General features: G+C 43.7%; 3 protein-coding genes across 3 annotated transcripts; 1 reads left to right on the top strand and 2 right to left on the bottom strand.

The window, feature by feature from the left end:
• Positions 1-1,519: 1,519 nt before the first annotated feature.
• On the top strand, positions 1,520-4,811 carry LOC108942498 (tetranectin-like). The gene is made up of 3 exons (XM_018765897.1): positions 1,520-1,669; positions 2,193-2,291; positions 3,252-4,811. The coding sequence occupies exons 1-3, from the start codon at positions 1,573-1,575 to the stop codon at positions 3,650-3,652; spliced, it is 597 nt and encodes a 198-aa protein (XP_018621413.1). The 5' UTR covers positions 1,520-1,572; the 3' UTR covers positions 3,653-4,811.
• A 1,098-nt stretch (positions 4,812-5,909) lies between these two features.
• On the bottom strand, positions 5,910-15,890 carry cdcp1b (CUB domain containing protein 1b). Its single transcript, XM_018765929.2, has 11 exons — positions 15,643-15,890; positions 13,647-13,865; positions 13,174-13,518; positions 12,208-12,411; positions 11,208-11,564; positions 10,008-10,376; positions 8,987-9,184; positions 8,116-8,493; positions 7,330-7,689; positions 6,888-6,975; positions 5,910-6,798 (listed from the first exon to the last, which is right to left on the bottom strand). The coding sequence occupies exons 1-11, from the start codon at positions 15,734-15,736 to the stop codon at positions 6,282-6,284; spliced, it is 3,129 nt and encodes a 1,042-aa protein (XP_018621445.1). The 5' UTR covers positions 15,737-15,890; the 3' UTR covers positions 5,910-6,281.
• A 3,362-nt stretch (positions 15,891-19,252) lies between these two features.
• Positions 19,253-20,525, bottom strand: LOC108942480 (transmembrane protein 158-like). The gene has a single exon (XM_018765879.2). The coding sequence runs from the start codon at positions 20,206-20,208 to the stop codon at positions 19,516-19,518; it is 693 nt and encodes a 230-aa protein (XP_018621395.2). The 5' UTR covers positions 20,209-20,525; the 3' UTR covers positions 19,253-19,515.
• Between the last annotated feature and the right edge of the window lie 386 nt (positions 20,526-20,911).

Genomic DNA, 20,911 nt, shown 5'->3' with positions numbered 1-20,911 from the left:
CTTGAAACCCCAAGAACACTACAAATGCCAACAAACATTAGAAAAATTAAAATTAATGTTTCTTTAATGCTTTTTTATATCTACACACACGTACATTCTCTCCTCCCTCGCTATTATTAATACTGTAGTAACATGTATTATCTTTCTATGTCTCTGTTTTGGTATATCTGGAAGTGTTTCTTTAATGTTTTTGATGCATAGAAACGTATACTATATACTAAGCCAAACATTTGACTAACTTTTCCAATTTACGTACAAATCCAACTTACATTTATATTAAATTTATACACATTTATTTAGCAGACACTTTTCTCCAAAGCAACTTCCAATGAACTCTATGTACTGTTATCAGCCCACACACCTTATTCACCAAAGTGACTTATACTGCTAGATACACTACTTACAATGGGTCACTCATCCATACATCAGTGAAACACACTCTCTCTGTCAATCTGACTTAAAGACAGATTTAGGAATGGAACTCGTTCGTAATCCGGGGACTGCCTCTAAAGTATTTATATCCATGACAATGATAACACCTATGTGTTTCATAAAATTTGTAAAGAAAATGTATCTTACTTTTCAATGTTATATTTTCAGTTATTCATTATCAGTAAACAGTTGTCCTGTAGAGGGTTGCAGTGGATCAGATTATAAATATGGTTTGAACAGCTTCAGAATTTGTTTCTATTCGGAAACCCTGTACTAACTGGAAAAACACCTTGTCTGTGTCCAAAGTCTCTTTAATTATTTCATTTACAGCTTAATAATTTTAAGAAAATAGTTTTTTAACCTATCTCTGGACAGCTTATGTTTTAAACTGTGGTTCTCATTTTGAAGAAGAGTTTCACCGCTGAATGCTCTGTTTTTCTCTTTTTGAGTTAAAACCACATCAGTAATAAAAGGCTAGTTTTCTGCAGCAGGTGTGGAACACAGTGTGTGCTTCGTCTGTGGCTTCAATGCTCCCTTTTACTCGTTTTAAACAGAGTTTTTGAGCTCAGGGCACACTATTACAGCAGCCCCCTCAGGTGAGCTACGTGTCTCTGACCTGAACAACAGTACTGCAAACACACTCACCAGAGACTGAGTGTACCAATAAGTTTGCACGATTGTCCAAGTGCTTAAAATATATTTCATTATTAATGGCATGCTACCTGAATACTTTCTGAAAATGAAAGTATAATTAGGTTTTGCAATGCCCAACATATGTTTGATTTTATTATTCCCAAGGAAGGAATAATAAAATCCAACATATGGCTAAATATGCTGTTTTCATATGGGGGACATAAACTGATAAAGCTAGATTTCACTATGTGATGCTTTCCCCCTTGGGGCTGCTGCACACCTAAACCTCAGCACCCTTTGCTCTCTCTCTAGCTTGTTGCAGTCCATGCCACCCTGTGCCTGGCAGGTGGATGTGGAACAGGACAGGCACAGCCCCCTGCTCTCCCAACACGACTCAGACTGTCCAGAGCAGGAGTTTCTGGTTACAGCATTCTTTCCGCCCTGTGGGAAAGGCAAACAATAAAACACAGAGTCCACTGCAGCCAGAGTGTATTCCCAGCCTGCATCATGGAACTGAGAGGAGCGCGTCTTTTTGTCTGCATCCTGATCCTCGCCCATGGCTCACTTCAGCAGAGTCCTCCCAAGAAGAAACCCTTGAAGAAAGGTAAGAGATGAAGTTCCCTCTTTCCCACCAAGTTACCAAGAATGGGCTACAGGAACACCCCATCTGCCTGGTCCTCAATGCAGCTTTTAATGGGACAGAGATTGAGAAGGAATACTGGCATGATTGATGGGAACCCACCAAGTAATTATGAACACTCCTACTGTAGCATACAGATTGTGGTAATTTTATAAAGCACTACCATCCCTACAATATTTTAATGAACATTCACTTGCAACCAGCAGAGTGCCTAAGTTTCATTAGCCTGAGTCAAAACCCAGACAGACAATGCTACCTCCAACATATGGTAGGTATGATAAACTGTGAGGCATCTAGTAGAAATAGTAGTAGTAATAGATCATTATGACTTTGAGTAGTGCATTACTTCATCTCTTGAATTTAAGCAAAGTGTTTGTTACCCCAGCCATCTCAGAACGGGGAGTGCAGGACTGCAAGTTTCTCAGGGTTGGGTTTTGTCCGAATTCATCTTCTCTCCCACATCATTTGCTGGTCTTTCCTGCTACAGATGTGTCAAGCTCAGCTGCCATTGAGGAGCTGCAGAAGCAAATCGATGACATTGTTCAGGAGGTCACCCTACTAAAGGAGCAGCAAGCCCTACAAACCGGTGTGTAGCAGAACGGCTGGGTCACATTGGAAATTTCTCCAAAGGTCTCTTTTATGGTTTTTCTGATGGTAATTCTTCAAGGCTCTTAGAATGTCATCTTTCTGAACATGTCATTATGTGGAGGGTCTCCCTGTTGGTCACAAAGAGAACCTGCAGTACTGTGTGAACAACGGAAGATCATTCTGTTACTATTTTACACATAAGCTCTTTTGCTCCTGGAAAAGTTGTGCTTCTGGAGAGCAATGTGTTTCCAAGTTCTGTGGTTTTCCAATAAGAAGTTTTATTGATGAGGAGTCTTGAACAATCGGTCCAAAGCATGGTACAATACAGCAAATGATTTAAATTATTTGTCCAGTTATTGTTCAGTAATAAATATCTGGACATCAGTGAGACCTATATGTGTTTCCAGCCTAAATGTGGGTAGTGGCTCTTGTCCTACTGGACAACAGGCTCATGTTACATAACCTCGACACATGTTCTCCATCTGCGACCTTGATGGAGAGCAGAAACTGGGAACACTGTGCAGTTAGGTGTTGTGGTCGTGCTGTGCCGAAGGTTTGCTCCAGCATGGGGAGACAGGACTGATGGGGCATGTCTGTATCAGGTGCTGTCCCTGTTGAAGCAGAAGTAGCTGCTTTTCATAACTGAATTACAAAATAAATTCCATAAAAATAAATTTCTGTAAATCAAGACAGATTCTTTTTCTGCCTAGAATGACACTACTAATTGCACTTTTATACACACTGACATATATTATAAAGTATGCTTTACACAAGAAAATTTATGAAATATGGAACCTGAAAGGACAATTGGAGATAAATCTACTGAAAGTTTTAAATCTACTGAAGTTTTTTCTTCCCAAGAAAGTGCTTACTGTGTTTTATTCACTAACAGTTCTCTATTTTCACAATATTACAAGGTCTGTTTCTCAGGCTTTTCACTAAATTCTGCTCTTTTTAGTTTGTTTGAAAGGAATCAAGATCCATGGCAAATGTTTCCTTGTGGATCCGCTGAAGAAGCGTTACCATACAGCCAGCGAGGACTGCATCGCCAAGGGAGGGACCCTGAGCGTGCCGGTGACAAGGGAGGAGAATGAGCAGCTCCATAACTACGTGCGGATGACCCTAGGGCCCAAGGAGCAGGTCTGGCTGGGCGTCAATGACATGTCCACTGAGGGCAGCTGGATAGACCAGACAGGCTCCACGGTACGCTACAAGAACTGGGATTCAAGGGTCACTCCACAGCCGGACGGTGGCCCTGTTCAGAATTGCGCTGTGCTTTCAAGCGCAGCCAGTGGGAAGTGGTTTGATGAGAACTGTCGCGATGAGAAGGCCTCCGTTTGCGAGTTCAATATTGTCTGAGTGCCTCAAACCTGCCGCTGTGCTCATGTGGTCAGAATGAGCCACCTCCTCTTACGTAACTTGCATTCTCTGACGTCAGAAGCCTTGCCAGACACATTATATTTGAGGGTTTGCCCTTCTTATGATGCTCCAGCAGTGTGCTCTGTAATAGTTGTTTCTTCCTTTAGATAGATATACTCACGCTTTCACATTCTACCACTTGTATTTCACGAGGAAAGAATAAACAGTGAATCAGCTTTTGAATGAACGTCAGGTGTTGTATGCCAGCTGATGCAGCCATGCAATTTATCAAAGTACAAAAATTACATGTATCAGAACACTACATAGAATTCAAATTCAAGGTACACCTGCAGTCATTCTAAACACTTGAAATGTGTTTTAGAGTAAATCTGATGAAATGTTAATTATATTGTTTTTACTGACAAAACAGAAACCAGTAGACAGCTGGTTCATTTATTCTGTTTACGCAATGACAATTGTCTCAGATATTTAAAAACAATGCCAAATTACTTCACATTGGCTTTATTTGCCTCTTCCTTAATAGAAATAAGATGGTCATTTTCCCCTTTTTGGTGTAGCTGGGAAAAAATTGCTCTTTTGAAATAATCCAATAAAACAAAAAGGCAAGTTTATTTTATGTTTTACATAACCATCACAGGATTCCAGTCAAAAGAACAAAATAAACAGAGCACAAATGTGACCCCTTACATAACACACTAGGCTGGACGTTCTGCATCGCGCGTGCAGCCAAATGTTCCATCGAATCCAATTTTCCTGCAGGTAGCCATGCCAACAAAGATGAAGGCCGCTGGAAAATGCTCCTCTTTGCCATGTGGACTGGGCTGTTGCCTGTCAGGAAAATGTCAATCATATGAATCCATGAAAAACCACTACTCTACCACTACATTACATTTTGTAAAGCATGTGACACTGCAGGAATTGGTCATTATTCTTGCAAATCATTGACACATCACTCAAAGTACATTTCCTATGATTCAGGCACTGTTGAAAAAGAGCTCATGACAAAAACTCCACAGTGACTGAATCACAAACTGTTCCCGTAGAAGAAAATATAAGAACTGCATTTTCATTAAATCTGAAACATCAAAAATATGTATACATTTTCATACACTACATGCACATTATGAAAAAATTCACTTACTAAAATAAGCTGTGCAGAATTATACCAAATGAAATATTTAAAAACTCTGGCAGTTTCCTGTGATTCAAACCCCAATTTTAATTAAATTTGCATTAGCAGCCTTTTTACTGCATTCATATTTTAAGAGATTATACATTATAGGAGTTCTAAAATATCTGAAAAATACAAATCCTCAGGTATATTTGACAGCTCTTACATTCACGTACTCTTTGGGGTTGGAGCTATCTGTTGCAACATCCAAAATACAGTTTTATTAAGGCTATAAACTCTCGAAGACCTAGCTTCACTTGTATGTAGAATAGTATAGATCATATATAATATATATATATAGTAGGATGCTTCAGCATATCAATACAAGATGTCAGTGGTTTTAAAAATACTGATAAAGTTAGAAATCAACTTGTCTGCACAGAGTTTTGTTAATTCTATGAAAGCATTTTGTGTTATAAAGGATAGATTGGTCTTTTCATTATATTCCTCATCGTCTGAAGGTAGTAGCTTGTGCGGAAATGAGAAGTACTTTAAGGTGAGGACTTCATACCTTCGAGAGTTACTCCTAGTAAAACCAGTTACCCCAGTTAAGTTTGCTTAAAGCAAGGAGCTTTCTGGCTTGATATATTCAATCAATGAGGATTCAAGTGCCAAAGTTACTGTAACAAAATCAAAAGCCAAAGAGTGTCCACAAGTCCCAAAAAGAAATACAAAATGATATTAACATGGAAACTGACATGTCCTGACACACTGCACTAGAAGAATATAAGTAGTACCAGGTATTTCAGAACTGGACCAAAGAAGTAGAGTGTTACAAGTGCAGAAGGGTAACTGCAGTTGCATGGCCACAAATGGTAATCTTGTCCTTCTGTCAACAGGCAATGGTTTGAAACTTAAAATTACATCTAAGCTACAAGTGCCTATTGAGTCACACAGTGAGGCATCAAAAGTCAAAGAAGCAACAATATCCAACATCCAAGAGAACCAGCAGCACTTGGCATGAGCACTACAGAACATCTGCTCCTCCTGCTCTGCAATAATGTCCTACAGAATTGCCCATTTCAAGACGTACACACATTTCAAGACAAAGTTCACTAGAAGGTGTTAGGTTTATTAAAACGTTTTAATGAGATGTAGCAGGGAAGCACAAAAGATCAAATTCATGTTAAAATGACCAACTTAAAAAAAACTGTTTACAAACTTTTAAAGTCTCATGAATTACATCAATATGAGAAACAGTGAAACAGACAGGTTGAGCTCTACTAAAGAGCCTGAGCTCTACTTTAATGAGTTTTCTTTGAGTTTATGCAAAACACAACCACTCGATTCATCATGATGGTAGGCTGGTAGTGGTTTGGTGCTTAAAAATATTTGAAAGTGGCTTCTGCCGTGATGCATCTTTAGTAGTACAGAGCACGGGGGGGATGGGGGGAGAGGTTGGTAAGAGGTCTTCAGTGAAGCAAAAATGGAGTGCGATCATTCAGACAAATCATCAAACTCATCATCCTCCTGTTGTGGTTGTTGTTCTCCTTCTGGCTCCTTCTCTTTGAGGGTGAGGAAACGTACACCAAGGTCCCCATTGCTCTTGAACGTGTACAGCTCATTGTCCACCATGCGAGGGTCTGTGTAGCTGTAGCTTTCCTGGCGCTCAATGGGAGTGCGGGGCCGACCTATTACCATGGTGGGCACTGGCTCCAACAAGGATCGGGAACCGTCCACCTCGGGCTCCGGGGTCTTCTCTCTGATGATGGACTCGCCCTCCATGGGTCCAGTGAAGGTTCGGTACACATCCGTCTGGGGGCTCCGGAAGGTATCCTGGTCCTTGTCCTGCTCAGTTTTCTTGAGCAGGTGCCCATAGATTAGGGTTTCATCGATAGAGGCATACACGTGGGACTCATTGTTCTCCCGTGTCTTGGGAAACTGGGAGATTCCTGGCACAAACACGTTCCCATTGGGGTTGTAGATGGACACCCGTTTCTTGCCCTTCTTCTTTCTGCTCAAAGCAAACACATGGAGTACAGACATTGAAACAGTGCATGGGTCCCACTTTGGGTCACTAGAAGAACAAGGAGAGACACCTACCTTGTCACCACACATACGACGACCAACACAGCAAATAGCAGGAGCAGCAAAGCGCCCACAGCCCCCAGGATAATGCTCAGCAGTGGATCTGTCCAGGGGAACAGATTATTCAGTCCTATCCCACCCCAACTACACCTTAATCTTCACCCTTTAACTCCTAACAACCTCTAAACTAGGTGACAGCTCTCTAGCAGTCTTTCCCTTTTCAGTCAGTTTAACCAACAATTGACCCAGGGGACAAACCAAGAAAAATCTTATTCAAATTTACTGTTTACAAAAAACTGACAAAAATCTTTTAAACCTAATGTAAAAATGTGCCACATTTTGGGACTTCGAACAAGTAAGACAATATCATGTCAACCTTACTAGACAACTATGATGCTGAGGATGATTGATGTGGGTGAAGCTGTAATGTGTATCTAAGATTTGGAAGGTTGCTCACTGCTTTTCCTCTGCACCGTTATCTTGGTGAGCATGCTGAGGGCACCCTGTTTAGGCATGCAGTTGGATACGTTGACATAGAAGCTTTCAGAGGCAGTCACCCGCTCCACCTGCGCCAACTCGCCCTCGCCACGCCTCAGCATTGGCTTTGAGGAGCCCAGGGCCTGCACCACGACGCTGGAGCTTCCTGCGGCACACCTGGGCTGGCTCTTGCTGGTGAGCAGCAACTCGGCCTGCTGCTGTGGAGGCAGCAAAACCACCCAGGACACTGTGGAATTGGGCAGCATTCCCTGGGGCCAGCTGGGTGTGGCCAGCAGAGCTGGGGAGTCCGTCCCAGGGAAAACAGTCAACACATACGCTTCTGTGGGAGGGAGGGGATTTTATATAAAGGTGGAACATAGAAAAATTTGCATGAACATATCTTTGGCTCAGGAATTTTTAAATTATGGCACTTTAAAAACCATCAAGATTCAAATAAGAAAATAAATAGTATTAATGACTCTTTTGACATTTCAATTAATATGAAATATGTATAAAAAAAAAACACTGCAGAAAAATGTGGAACATTAATTTAAGCAGATTTAAAAGCTAACCAATGATTTTTTTTTTTTTAGAAATGAAAGCATAGAAATTTCTTTCCTTGTTCTATGTGGCAATGACTAAGAAGGAGGATAGTCAAGTCAAAAGTCAAAGTCACCTACATACTACAGCATCAGTAAGTACTAGGTAATTAGCCATCAGTAACATCGCAGGCCTCATTATTAGCAACACCCTGGGCATGTTTTACCTGCACTTTTTTTGCCTTTGTTGAAAGTGACATTGAGGAAGGGCTCCTTTGTCCAGCTGAGGCCCAGGGTCCCCATGGGTGTGGCAGTGATGGAGATATTCCCATGAACTTGAACCTTGCTGAGAGGCCCACCAGAGCAGAAGCTGCCAAAGTAAACCCCCCCACCCTCCATAATGGCCAGTGACAGATTGCTGGGGCACTCCTGTCCATCCAACAACTGCTGGAGGCCTCCAGTTGGAGCCAGCAGCTCCACGATAGTATTGTCCTGGGACCATAGGTTCCAAGTGATGTTGCGAAGAACAGTAGGAAGGCACGATGCCAGGGTGGGGATGCTCAGTAGAGTCCCATCTACTGGACACTTGTCCCACTGCAGGCATTCTGCAGCCCACCAGCCAGGGTGAAAAGGAAGAGAGCAACCAACAGAGACAATGTCATCAGAGCCTAGAGCTTTTCTCATGCCAGTGTCCATATATACTGTAGAGCTCTATAAAAAAAGGGACTGTTTGACCGCTACAGTATAGGTCTGAAGGTATGTTGGTCAGAGGCTCATTTTAAGTACTTAAGCCCTTTCATATCTGGATGAATCCAGTCATTTTACTACAGGTGGAGTTCAGCAAGACCAGGCATGTTGCCTAACACTGATCATTTCTTCAGCATAGTCATGGTGGAAACTATTATATACCTTACTATAAATTAATGAACAGTTACAAAATAATGAATTATTGATTGATCCTACCAACAAGTAGGTACCAATATGTTGTGACATTTCCACTGAAAAACTGTTCAATTTCCCTGGCTTTGACTGAATTAGTGGTCATGTTTGTCATGATATCCCTTGTGGGTTTGGCTCAAGTAAAGAGATGCTGAATACCTATGGTCTTGCTGCCAGTGAGCATGAGCTCATCACTCCTACAGTCCTGGAAGGACAGGCTGCTCTTCACTCCTGGGCGCAAAGTGATCTCCTCCTGGATAACAGAGTCCATTTTCATTTCACACAGGGAAGTGGGGTCTTGCTTCTTAATGAAAAGGGTAAGACCCTCCTCTTTTGGAAGGTCGACAGGACACAGAACTGGGAAGTGAAACAAAAGCAGAGGGAAAGCTCAGTTAGTGTCAATGGTTCATTAGGCCGGTCAATGTGCTGATTCAGAATGACATGTTGAGTACCTCAAGTCATTTCTGGTTTCGTCTACTTATAGCATAACTGTAACTTGTAAATACACACACACTGTCTACAACTGCTTGTCCCAAGTGGGGTCGTGGTGAACCGGAGCCTAACCTGGCAACACTGGCTCGGGGGGGGACACCTAAGACAGGATGCCAGTCTGCCGCAAGGCACCCCAAGCAGGATTCAAACCCCAGACCCACCAGAGAGCGGGACCCGGGCAAACCCACTGCGCAACCACATCCCCACAACTTCTAAATACTCTCACACACACACACACACACACACACACACACACACACACACACACACACACACACACGCTGAAACCGCTTGTCCCAAGCAGGGTCGTGGCAAACCAGAGCCTAACCCAGCAACACAGAGCGTAGGGCCAGAGGGGGAGGGGACACACCCAGGACGGGATGCCAGTCCGTCACAAGGCACCCCAAGCAAGACTCGAACCCCAGACTCACCAGAGAGCAGGACCCGGCCAAGCCCACTGCACCATCACACTCCCCACTCTTCTAAATATTGATTTTATCATTTATTATTTTGTCAGTACTTTGTTATATTTCACATTGAAAATCAGTCCAAGCAGCAATGCAAACAAAAAAAAAAACTTTCAGATTCGTTTGAGCATGCAATATATACAGTATATATTCATCTGGGACCATTCTGCATTGATTTTTCACACTCAGCAGTTATGCTGCAGCTAGATAAAGGTTCATACCAGGCAGGCTGCTCCTGGTCACCAACACCTGGAAGTTGAGGGACAGCACTGGGGCATCTTTGCTCCGATCTGTCTCACAGTTCCTGAGGAACATCTGGAAGCTGCCTTGCCTCTGGCTGGGCTGGGGGTCTGACAGACTCATGGCAACAGCAGACCTCTGTAGCCTCCAGTCATACTCCACCTCGGTGTTCTTCTTCAGGCATTGGGGTTCAGTGTACTTCACAAACTTGACCGTGTAATTGTGTCTGGGCGGCACCGAAATGTTCCAGGCCATCAGGTCGTCGTCTGGGAAACCATAGGGGTAGTTTGGCGAAAAGAGGTCCGTTGTCGACTGTCCATTTGGCAGCTCCACAAAGACTCCTGCAAGAGCTAAAAGGACACAAAAAGAAAAGTTCAAAAGAGCATCAATCCAAATATGTCAGTAAGTCAAGAAGTATACGCAGTAATTTACCTTTTAACCGTCTTTTTAGTATTGTGTAATTTTGGACTGGTCCTCGTACATAAAAATGACCACTATTGTCTTCAAATTTACCATAAAAATATGTCATAGAAAAGACCATAAGGCAAAAATCTCTGCTCTTCCTCTCAATTTGAAATTTATGTTTTCAAATGACATTATGCCAAACATGCTGGTTGAAATCACACTACAGGGTTGCTGTACAACTCTAAGTATGGAGGCATCAAGATGCTTGCAAGGTCAGCAGCATGACATAACAGATCAAATAAAAATTAAGCAAAAATCTTTATCCCTTGGGAGAGTTTCAGAAGTCATGTGCTAGTATTTCAAAAAAAAGAGTACCAGTCAAAAGTTTGAATACACTTGCTGGAAACTTGTTTTAATAACTCATGTTTCATACCATATATAACTTTTACTAAATACAGTACATGTCCTGGTATGTGTACGCATTTGCATTTTCTTGGTATATACTTATTCTGTCTGTGTTTTTGTGACCTAATCTAATTCTGTTGTTAAACAAAAAGCAAATTAACCAATTAGTTGTAACAATTAGTCGTTTAAAAATCTATTATAAATACTTCTATCCACTTTTAACAACTGGGCTTTCTGTTCAACATTGACAGGGAAGGACCACATGCTGATTGCTACCATAATTACACAAATACATGATTATATTTAAGCCTGAAGGAATTCATAAGGCTCATTAAAATTAAAAAATAAACCACAAACAAACCGATACTCACTTTTGATACTTGGTCCAATAGAGATATTGAACACAGATGGATCCACCGCTCTAAGTCCAGGCACCTGTAGAGTCAGGCGGCCTCTGTACAGCATCTTGACCTTGCGGATAGGCCCACCCCAACAGAACACCCCGATGACAGCAGGGCCACTGCGCTGGTAGACAGTCAGGGTGTAGGTGTACTGGTCCGGACAGGTCTCTGGGGGAGAAATCTGCCGCATCCCTGGATCTGGGAAATCCACCTGGAACCCTTTGGTGGCCACAGCTTTAATGTCCCAGGTGAATGACCGGTTGAATTCTGAAAAGAAGGTGGGCTCCGACTGCACGATGTTCCCCTGACAAGAGGTGGCTGAGCAATCTGAGATGGAAAATGACAGGGGCCATAAGACACGCAAAAAAAGCAGAAGCTTCCTCTAAAACTGCCTTTAATATGTATATGCATTTATCTATGCTTTTCTCCAAAGTAAATTAGTGTTAAGATACTTACACTGACTTCCCCAAGTTTTACAGCTGGGCAATTTTTACTGGAGCAATTTAAAGCACCTTGCTCAAGGGTGCTACAACAAGAAATGGAGTTCAAACCTGGATGCTTTGAGTGCAAGGTGGCAACTCTAACTGCTACATTGCCTGCTGCACCAAAGTGTACAAAGGAAAAGGTTTAGATTTTGTTCTTACATCTTTCAAGATTAACAGGTACAAACATGCTCAACTTTATATATACAGAGATAGCATAGACTTGGAGTCCTAGGAACACTCCTGGTTTCTGATTAACTTAAAAAAACTTAAATTATTAAATTTTAACCACTAAATGGGATTGCTCCAGCAGATTGGGTTTGGCCTCAAAAGATCCAGACTAATGTGCTGGGATTTCCCTTTCTTACCCAGAGGCTACCTACTCAAAGGTACCATCTAAAAGGTGTAAAAGGTATGATCACCAGAACATTGTATCCTTCCCACTCTTCTCCCACAAAGTAGAGACTTGGTTCAAAGGTCCTCCCTACCAATGTTCTTGTTGATCTCTACACTGAAGACTGCCTGTGGCTGGGGGCAGCTGAACTCCACAGTTGTGCCCTTTAGGATCAGCGGTGAGGGGCAGGGAGGCTTGGAGTTTTTGCTGCTACACGCGGTGCAGCTAGAACTCTGGTCCTCTTTTCTCAGTATGATAGTGGCGTTGGTCTCGGGGGTGATGTTTATGACACGACCCTCTGTAGGTCCCCAAAGAATATAAGAGAGACAAGTGCTATAGTATGAGAAGCAACTCATTTTAAACGCCTTCGTCAACTTTGTACCCGCTGCATCATGGGGCCATTGCCCTGACAACACAACCTGGAGTAAATTCCACTTTGAGAAGACCATCATCATGGACTGCCAAGATTACTACACTTTTGAAGAGCTACCTACTAGCAGGAGCACAAAAAAAAAAAAAAAAAAAATTAAAGAAGGTCTTAAACATAGTGCTCCTTTTTAAATCTGCATATCTGTTACTGATCCACTACTGTATAAACAACAACTATACATCAGTGCATTAAACAGACTCTGTGCATTCTGCAGTGTGTTGACAACATGCTCTTTTTCACACAAGTATTGCAAGCGCTTTTACTCTGTTGGCACATTAAACAAGAACTCTAATCTGGTTAAACCATACTTCCTACTTCCTGACATACAGATGTATTAAAATTTCTAAAATTCTAATTATCATAAATGAAAGAGAGCATGACAGTCGTTGCTACAAAAATATTGGCCTGTGTTCAAAGCCGCATGAATGAAGAAAAAATTAATTCTGTCTCCCTTGATCTGAGAAGCCATTTTTGAAAGAATTAGGGCTTTGGTTTTGGAATGTTGACTTGCATTTTTAGTGATGCCTCCTCTGGATGTTGGTCAAGCACAGACTCATTAAGTTTACTGACAACATTTACAGACATATTTAGTGAAATTATACTGAAATGTCACTTGATGTGTGGGCTTACTTTTGGGCGAGGGTTTGGTCACAACACTGAACACAGCAGAGTCCAATTCTTTCCCATATGGGACTTGCAGCGAGACAGTAGCCTGGCTGGGCAGGTCCAGGTAGGTCAGGGGGCCTTGTCTGCAGTAAGCCTCTCCTCGGGCCTGGGTGCTGGAAATCATGTACCTATACCCATCCGCACAGGTTTCGGATGGCCCGACACCTCTCAGCCCAGCCCCAGAAAAATCTAAGCCCAAAGTGGTCTCTGGGAGGCTGGACAAATCCCATATGAAGGTCTTGTTGAAGTCCTTGAAGAGGGAGGTTAAGGTTGGAGCAATGGCTGGGCTGCAGGTGGCTGCAGTACACTCTAGGGTTATAATAAGAACATAAAAGCCTAATTAAATCTGGATTTAACAGGATGCAGAACTCCAGATAAAGAGGAGTCAGACTCATAACGTGGTGCTGATCCGTAGCAAGCTCAATTTCACATCTTACCGACTTTTTTGTGGATTTCCACAGCAATGGCTCTTGGTTCAGAACAGTTGAAGAGCAGGGTGGCATTCTCACCAGGTTTTACGGTTAGAGAAAGCGAGCAGTTGGCCTCTGGAGCAACACCGTCCTGAACGAGGCAAACCATGCACGGAGACTCTGCCAGCGGTGTGCTGACAATCACTGTTGTATCTGCTCCAGCATTTACATTCAGCTGCAGGCATTCTACGGGGCCGAGCAGAGGTGTCAGTTGGACTGGTCAGAAGACACAATGTGGAGGTTAGAAAAAGTCATCTCCGTCACCACAGCATACAGCTTGTAAGAGGCGTCCGCTCCAAGTTCCCAAACACTCTACTCTAGAATATTAGGCTTTGGCAAACAGTGACGCTTTATTCCATCACCATCAAAAGAAAAGTATTATCATAATGATTTGAAGAAAAATTATATAATGTATCATAAATATGATATATATATATATATGGAAAATATTCTGTGCACTCAGGCCACTGTCCACACTTATACTGTGTGCCTTTAAGCCATAAGATATCTGCTGTCCCAATTACCACATGCTAACAGGCGGATCGGAATGGCTCTAAAGCGGAGGTCACATCGATGGTAACCAAGCGCACGTGTCAATTTGTTTCAGAGACTAAATTTAAATATGTTTTGTGTTCTGGTGTTCTGTTCAGCATCTTATTAACCCTAACACACAAAAACCAGGCTCACTCAGCCTAGGGGTTTTCTGATGTGATCACCTCTCTGGAAGACTCTACAGCTACTGCTGTACATCTGGAAAAAAATTTTGTTTACTGGACAAAAACAACAGCAACTTCATAGAGGCAGGCTGTGCATACAAAGTTAAAATCGCCCTTTGTTTCAGATTGCTTCACCATTCTGTGGGCAAAACGCTCTGTTGTTTGTTCAGCCAATCAAAGCTTCAGCTGAGCAACGAGGAAGTACGAGAGCATGACCAGGATAGAGAGAAGAGAGGTGCGAGGTAAGTTTAGCTCTTATGTCCTCTTTATGCTGCTGAAAATACTAACACTACAACAGTTCCATGTAGGGAGAGAGAGAGAGAGAGAGAGAGAGAGAGATTCACAGTAATATCTGGCAAAGGATCCATATTCAGTGTACATTAAAAAAATATTTTGATTATAAACACAACCTGTGTAGCATTCTGACATTTAAACATATACAGCTGGTACAGTATACAGTGAAAAGAAACAATGTTCCTCCAGGACCATGGTGCTACATAAAAGAAGACAAAGCTACATACACAGGACCATAAAGTGCACATGTGGAAACAGCAGAGTAATTAACAAAACAAACACAGCAAAAAAAAAAAAAAAAAAAAAAAAAACAGAAGATAAGACTTTGCAACCATACAAAAGTTGACAAACTTGTCACGCTACAGTGAAATTAAGGAACGAGACACAAAATGTTCCAGAAAACCATGTACACATCCATATTGGGGTAGTGACGTTCCCATTTTGTGTTTTAACTGTACTTTTAAAAAAACCTCGTCTGTGTTGTGACGTCATCAGGAGCGCCGCGTCACACAGGACTGGTTACGTCATACACTTACCCGTTGGGCGCGTACAGCCGCACACCGCTTACACTCTCAGCTCGGCTTTACCGTTTTCTTCAGTTACACGTCACTTAGTCTCTGACATTTATGCCATATTTGGAACCAATGTGAATGATGACAAAAACAGTAAAGTCAACACACACTCTCTAACACTAACTCAACTGCTTTGCCAGGATGCCCCCCCTCCCTGTGGGGCTCCGGGGAATTTAGTTCAATTAAGACTTCATATCAAGGCCATACCAGTGGACAAACTGAGCGAACTATTATTATTATGCAAATGTTACGACATGATGACTGTTACACGACGACGAATTCTTCAAGCTCTGAGTCTGTAACTCTCCTCCGCAGCCCTCCTGAACTCCACTAACTGCTCACACAAACGCCTCGCTTAAACTCTCGGATTTTATGCCTTACCTGAGATGAGGGGGAGGAGGAGCAGCAGGAGCCGCGGCAGGAATCGCGGCGAAGGGAGCGCGCAGCGCGCAGCCGGACGCCGCCACTTCGTCATTGCGCTGAAAGGCCCAACATCGGATCGAGGACCGAAATCACAACATGAACATGACAGAGACGCCCTCCTAGCCTAAGTTCAAACCCTGCTTTGCTCACGAAGCTCTCTCCCACGGGCGCAGCGATCCTTACTTCCTGGTTCGGAACACGTTTCCCCAGGTGAGTTGCGCGCAGAGCGAAGGGCGTGTCCCGCTACCTGTCCCAACTGGAAAAAGAAAGGAAAAAAAAAACACTCAAAGTCGTTGAGAGGTGCCGGAGCGGCGGAGACAGTCACGTGGAACGTGCCGCAATAGAGGCGAGGAGGGGGTCACGTCACGGTCCCCAGCTGCTCCAGGTGCGAATCGGGATGTCGATCGAAGCTGCCAGGTGAAGGAAGTGCGCCCGCGCCCTGGACACTGACAAAGGTGTGTGCACCCCGCGTAGGTGCTCTCAGTGTGAAAGGTATTACCACATTGTCTTACCACAGTGGATCTACACAATCAATCCCCTCTTAACCTGAGCAATTAATAATTGTAATATTTTAAAAGGTATTATTACTTTCAGTAATTTAGAATTAGCCTTCACTTTGCCCAACTCTACACACTGTATGCAGCCTTTTGTCATAGGAAGCCAGCGCTGAAATTAGTTTGAAGCAGTTAAAATAAATTATCAGATAACAATTTTCTTGTTTTTCTGGCTGAACGACTAATGTGAAAACTCCTGCGGCTCTTCTGGAAATGGTTTCGTCCATCAGTCAAAACCAGAACCGAAAATCTTACTGAGTCAACCACTTTTCTGGAGTGAAGTAAAATGGGACAAATAGCCACCATCTATAATTTATAAGAAGCGCATTAGCTGTTTATTTGGGAAATGGTGCAGCCAACACTGGGGTTTGTGGATTCTGGTGTGTGAGACATTGTGGGCCGGATGTTCTGTAGGCAGTGTATTCTTGTGTCAGTGTGGTGGGAGTGCTGAAGAGGTGCGGTTTAGTGTAAAATGCAGAGCGTGTGCTTCCGGGTGCTCCTTTTTCATTTCAGCATAAAGCTCACTGGCAAAAATATGAGAAATATGCCATGCTGTATTCTGTGACTGCCCTATGTGTTATCTGTTTGCACACTGCTTGTAGATGATGCCTGTTCCAGTGAGTTCCTCTGCCCCCACAAGCCCACATTCCTCAGATGGCAGAGCGCAGGCCATCACCCCGGGGCTGCGCTTCTCCTGGTCTACACTTGTTTGCAACCGCCATTCCGCAGTTTTCTGACATCATGGACCAGGCCAACCAGTGTGGCTGCGGGTACCGAGTGATAAAGAACAGACTGCTAGACTGCTTTTAGCTCGTATTAAATGGGTCATTTATGAATTTGCTTCTAGAAAAAGTAAGAGGCCACCTAGGGGGTGTTTAACCTGCTCGCTTGCAGTTAGGAGCCAGGTTCGAGTCCCTTCCGTGCTGCTCTCGCCATCTGTGGTGAAGATGCCTCAGGAACTCAGAGTGGCCAGTGCTGCACAGATTCACGACCGGAGACCTCCTTGCTGTTTAAACACCGGCAGTCTGCCTGGTGCCTACAGCACTGCCAGAGAAATCATGGGAAGAGCGACACTGCTTCGGGCATGTTCCCATGCTTGATGCAGCCTGGCACATAGCACGCTTCTGAGGCCCTCCATGCCCTGGTTGGTGTGGGTGTCACACTTCAGTGGCAAAGAACAGTCAAAGGAAGGACTTAAAAAACAAACAAGAGGTGAGATCCAAAATGTTTGTAGATTGAAAAGTGATCAGCGAGTGCTGTAATTCTTCATCATTTTATCCCAGGTGACTGCTTGTCGTAAGGGCGACATAAGACTGGGCTCCTACCTTCCCAGTGGAACTCCACATTGGACAGAGAGTATTAGTGATGTGTCTGGTCTATATTATAATTCACACAGGTTGCTTCTGATTAAAGCTTATTACAAATTACAAAGAGGCTCCTAGTGAACAACTCCTCGGTAAGAATCAATGCAGCACTCCTAAGAGTTCTAGCTCTAAATTAAAAGGTACACATACATTTCTATGACAAAATTATTTTTATTTTATAGATTCATACAGATCATGAAAAAGGGAAAGTCAAATTTGAATGTGTAAATAAAATTTATTTTAATATAACACTTTGTGAATATTATGCACAGAAAACAAATGTATACTTTAACAACAGGAAATGGACTGAAAACTAACATTATTCTCAAGACTGAAGTTGGTTAAGAGAACAAATAGCTTATATCTATTTACTGCATTGAGTGACAATCCTTTTCATAGAAAATGTCACCTACAAAGATAGAAAATTTCAAAGAGACGGGGCAGCTATGCCTCATACAATAGTTACATTATATATAAGGCAGCAGTTCATTTTTCTAATAAAGCTGTTTATTTGTAATTAAACAATGATTCTTGTACATTTTTTCCAAGATTACTATTTGTTTCATGATGAATATACAGTTTGAATGATAAAATTTGGTACCTCTGGGTGATTTCCTAGGTTCTCCTGATTATAAAATTGGCCCTGATGTCAATCAAATGTCTGAATTTAAAAATCGAGTAATGAAACTGTTAACATCAATTAAAATATTTTATTGGATTACGCTTCACACAAAGAAGACATATACAATTATTTACTTATTAATAAATAAAAATGAAGGCACAGTATTGAAGGCCCCATACATTTGGCACAAAGCTCTACAAATTCCACTTCTGAGCAATTACTAAGCAGCACTTAAAAACACATTCCTTCAGTGAAACTTACAAAATAACGGAAATCTGGAAAACCTGAACTTATTTTGAAAACACGTCAACCACCACCTGTCAAGCGCATACATGTAGTTACACATGTAAGTATAACAGCTAAAGCCAGTTAGAAAAACTACAGCATCTGAAGAGCTGGAGTAAAGGCTTTATAAAAATACTAATTCTGCTGAAAGACTTCATAGAAAAACACTAGACTCACAAAGCAGCATGTAAATAACACAGCAAGTTCTTGAGCTTCAACCAGCTGGGGTGGCATGGTGGCAGAGCGCCTGGGTGGTGCGAGAGGATGTGGGTTCGATACCCACTCAGTCTGTGTGGGTTTCCTCCCACAGTCCAAAAACATGCTGTTCCGCTTCACCCATAGTGTGTGAGTTACAGGTTGCTTTGGAGAAAAGCATCTGCTAAATAAATAAATGTAAACTTGAGCACTGTTGTTACTTAGTACACTCTTTGTACAGTATCTTTTTATCTCACACCCTTTTCCAAGGTGACTTAGACAATCAACTTTACAATACTTTTAACTACTATCTGACCCTTTTATCCAAGGTCAAACAGTGAGCGATGCACTGCACTGAACTCTCTAGTCGCTGTCTCACACACACACACACACACACACACACACACACACACACACACACACACACACACACCAAGGGTAATTTAGTCACCAGTTTACTGGAAAACTCACCTTTGGACTGTTGGAGGAAACCCATGAAAACTGTAGACTGAGCCAGATTCGAACCCACGTCTGAATCTACAGCCCTGCAGCCATGAGACAGCAGCGCTCCCGATGTGTCACCCATTTACAGCAGCAGGGTGATTTTTACCGTATCAATTCAAAGCAGGTACCTTGATCAAGGGCCCTACGGTAGGGGATTATTGGGATTCCAACCCAGATCCTTCAGACTGCAAGAGGTCCGCACTGACCAGGCCACCGCCTGATGTCGAGTCGATGGAAGTGGAAGTGCCCCTGTCACGCGTACACACGCGGCAACGTGCGCCGGCGCTTCGGGCGCGTAGGGCGCGTCTCATCTGGGCCTCCGCTGCTCCATGCCATTGGGAAGGAAGCCGGCAATGATGGGCACCGGCCAGATGAGGGCGGCAACGCTCCACACTATGATCACGAGCGTCATGAAGCAGGCCACGAGTGTGGACTCGATGGGTTTGCGGTTGAGCGTCCAGCCGCTGTCCTCTGTCAGCTCGTTCAGCGCAAACTCCACGCAGCAGAAGCTCAGCGGATCGCCGGTCGCGTGCGAGCCGCCGTGCGCTCCGCGCGCGCTTCGCGCGACCCCGCATCCGACGCACAGGCGGAACTGTTGCTGGCCGCCCGACACGGCCAGGTGCTCGATGACCACAGGTGAGGCCACCCAGTTGAAGGCGGCGCAGAAGAGCGCCCTTCCCCGGTTCGTGGTGTACACGTGCACGTCGCACTGGAAGCCCACGTGCCTGTCCCAGTGCGCGATCAGGGAGGTGGGCATGAGCCTGCGCACGCTCACGTTGCACGGGGGCTGCAGCGACGCCTCCGGGAGGCGCGCGTCTTCGTGCACGGACCTCTTAGAGTAGCGCAAGTCCACGCGGAGGTCCTCGAGACGCGAACCGCTGGAGTTGACGGGAGCAGCCAGCGCGCGGTCTTCGTCGCTCCAGCCGCGGCAGCTCTGCGTCGATATCAGGGCCGCGGCGGCGAGCGCCAGCAGGAGGAGCGTGCACGAACGGGGTGACATGGCACAGGGCGCAAGACCGCCGCGCGCATCATGCGGGACTGCGGCTGCGGGCGAAGGAGACGGACGAGCTGTTCCGTGACTGTCCACGCTCCCGTCTTCCGGTGGCGGGGGGGTGGGGGTTGCTCTGGATTCGCTCGCGTCACATGTTTCAGCTTCACGGACGCCCCTTTTCTGCTTAATTTTCCCGATTTCATCACGAATTAACCGCGTTCTCGCCGAAGGACCGTCGCCAAGGAAACGGGAGGACGCCGGCGCGCGCCCCTGATCGTTCGGGACCTCCTTGCAGGCATACTTACTGACCACCCGGTGACGACCTACTGGCCACGAGTGAGATGCAGAAGGGACTCACTGACATTGTGATTTGTGTCTTATTCCCTCTGCGCTCTCAGTCTCTCCGATAAGAAAGAAGTTCAGTGTCAGACCTCGATGTTCCTCCCTTGGTCCTCATCACGATGTTTTACGCATAATTTAATATACAGTGCTGCTTGAAAGTATGTGAAACTTATAGGATAGGGATGGTCCCTACTCTTGTATAAAATAGTAAAATAAACTTATGAAATCTAAATGTTAAATCTTGAAATTTTTATTATTATTATTATATTAATAAATGAACGTATGAAATGAATATACATGATTATTTACATACCTGATTTTACTTACCTATGAGTATTTGGTTTAACCAATGCAACATGGGGTTCGCTTG

The sequence above is a fragment of the Scleropages formosus genome, chromosome 23, assembly GCF_900964775.1.
Source record: "Scleropages formosus chromosome 23, fSclFor1.1, whole genome shotgun sequence".
NCBI lineage: Eukaryota > Metazoa > Chordata > Actinopteri > Osteoglossiformes > Osteoglossidae > Scleropages > Scleropages formosus.
The sequence above is the reverse complement of the archived record's forward strand: the minus strand, read 5'-3'. Positions and strand labels throughout refer to the sequence as shown.

Bases quoted from the DNA above. Each gene is read 5' to 3' on its own strand.
- LOC108942498 (XM_018765897.1), top strand. From the start codon at position 1,573: ATGGAACTGAGAGGAGCGCGTCTTTTTGTCTGCATCCTGATCCTCGCC. The intron at 1,670-2,192 runs GTAAGAGATGAA...TTCCTGCTACAG, and splicing joins GAAGAAACCCTTGAAGAAAG to ATGTGTCAAGCTCAGCTGCC. The intron at 2,292-3,251 runs GTGTGTAGCAGA...TGCTCTTTTTAG, and splicing joins GCAGCAAGCCCTACAAACCG to TTTGTTTGAAAGGAATCAAG.
- cdcp1b (XM_018765929.2), bottom strand. From the start codon at position 15,736: ATGACGAAGTGGCGGCGTCCGGCTGCGCGCTGCGCGCTCCCTTCGCCG. The intron at 9,185-10,007 runs GTATGAACCTTT...TTCACTTCCCAG, and splicing joins GACCAGGAGCAGCCTGCCTG to TTCTGTGTCCTGTCGACCTT. The intron at 6,799-6,887 runs GTAGGTGTCTCT...TGCTTTGAGCAG, and splicing joins GTCGTATGTGTGGTGACAAG to AAAGAAGAAGGGCAAGAAAC.
- LOC108942480 (XM_018765879.2), bottom strand. From the start codon at position 20,208: ATGTCACCCCGTTCGTGCACGCTCCTCCTGCTGGCGCTCGCCGCCGCG.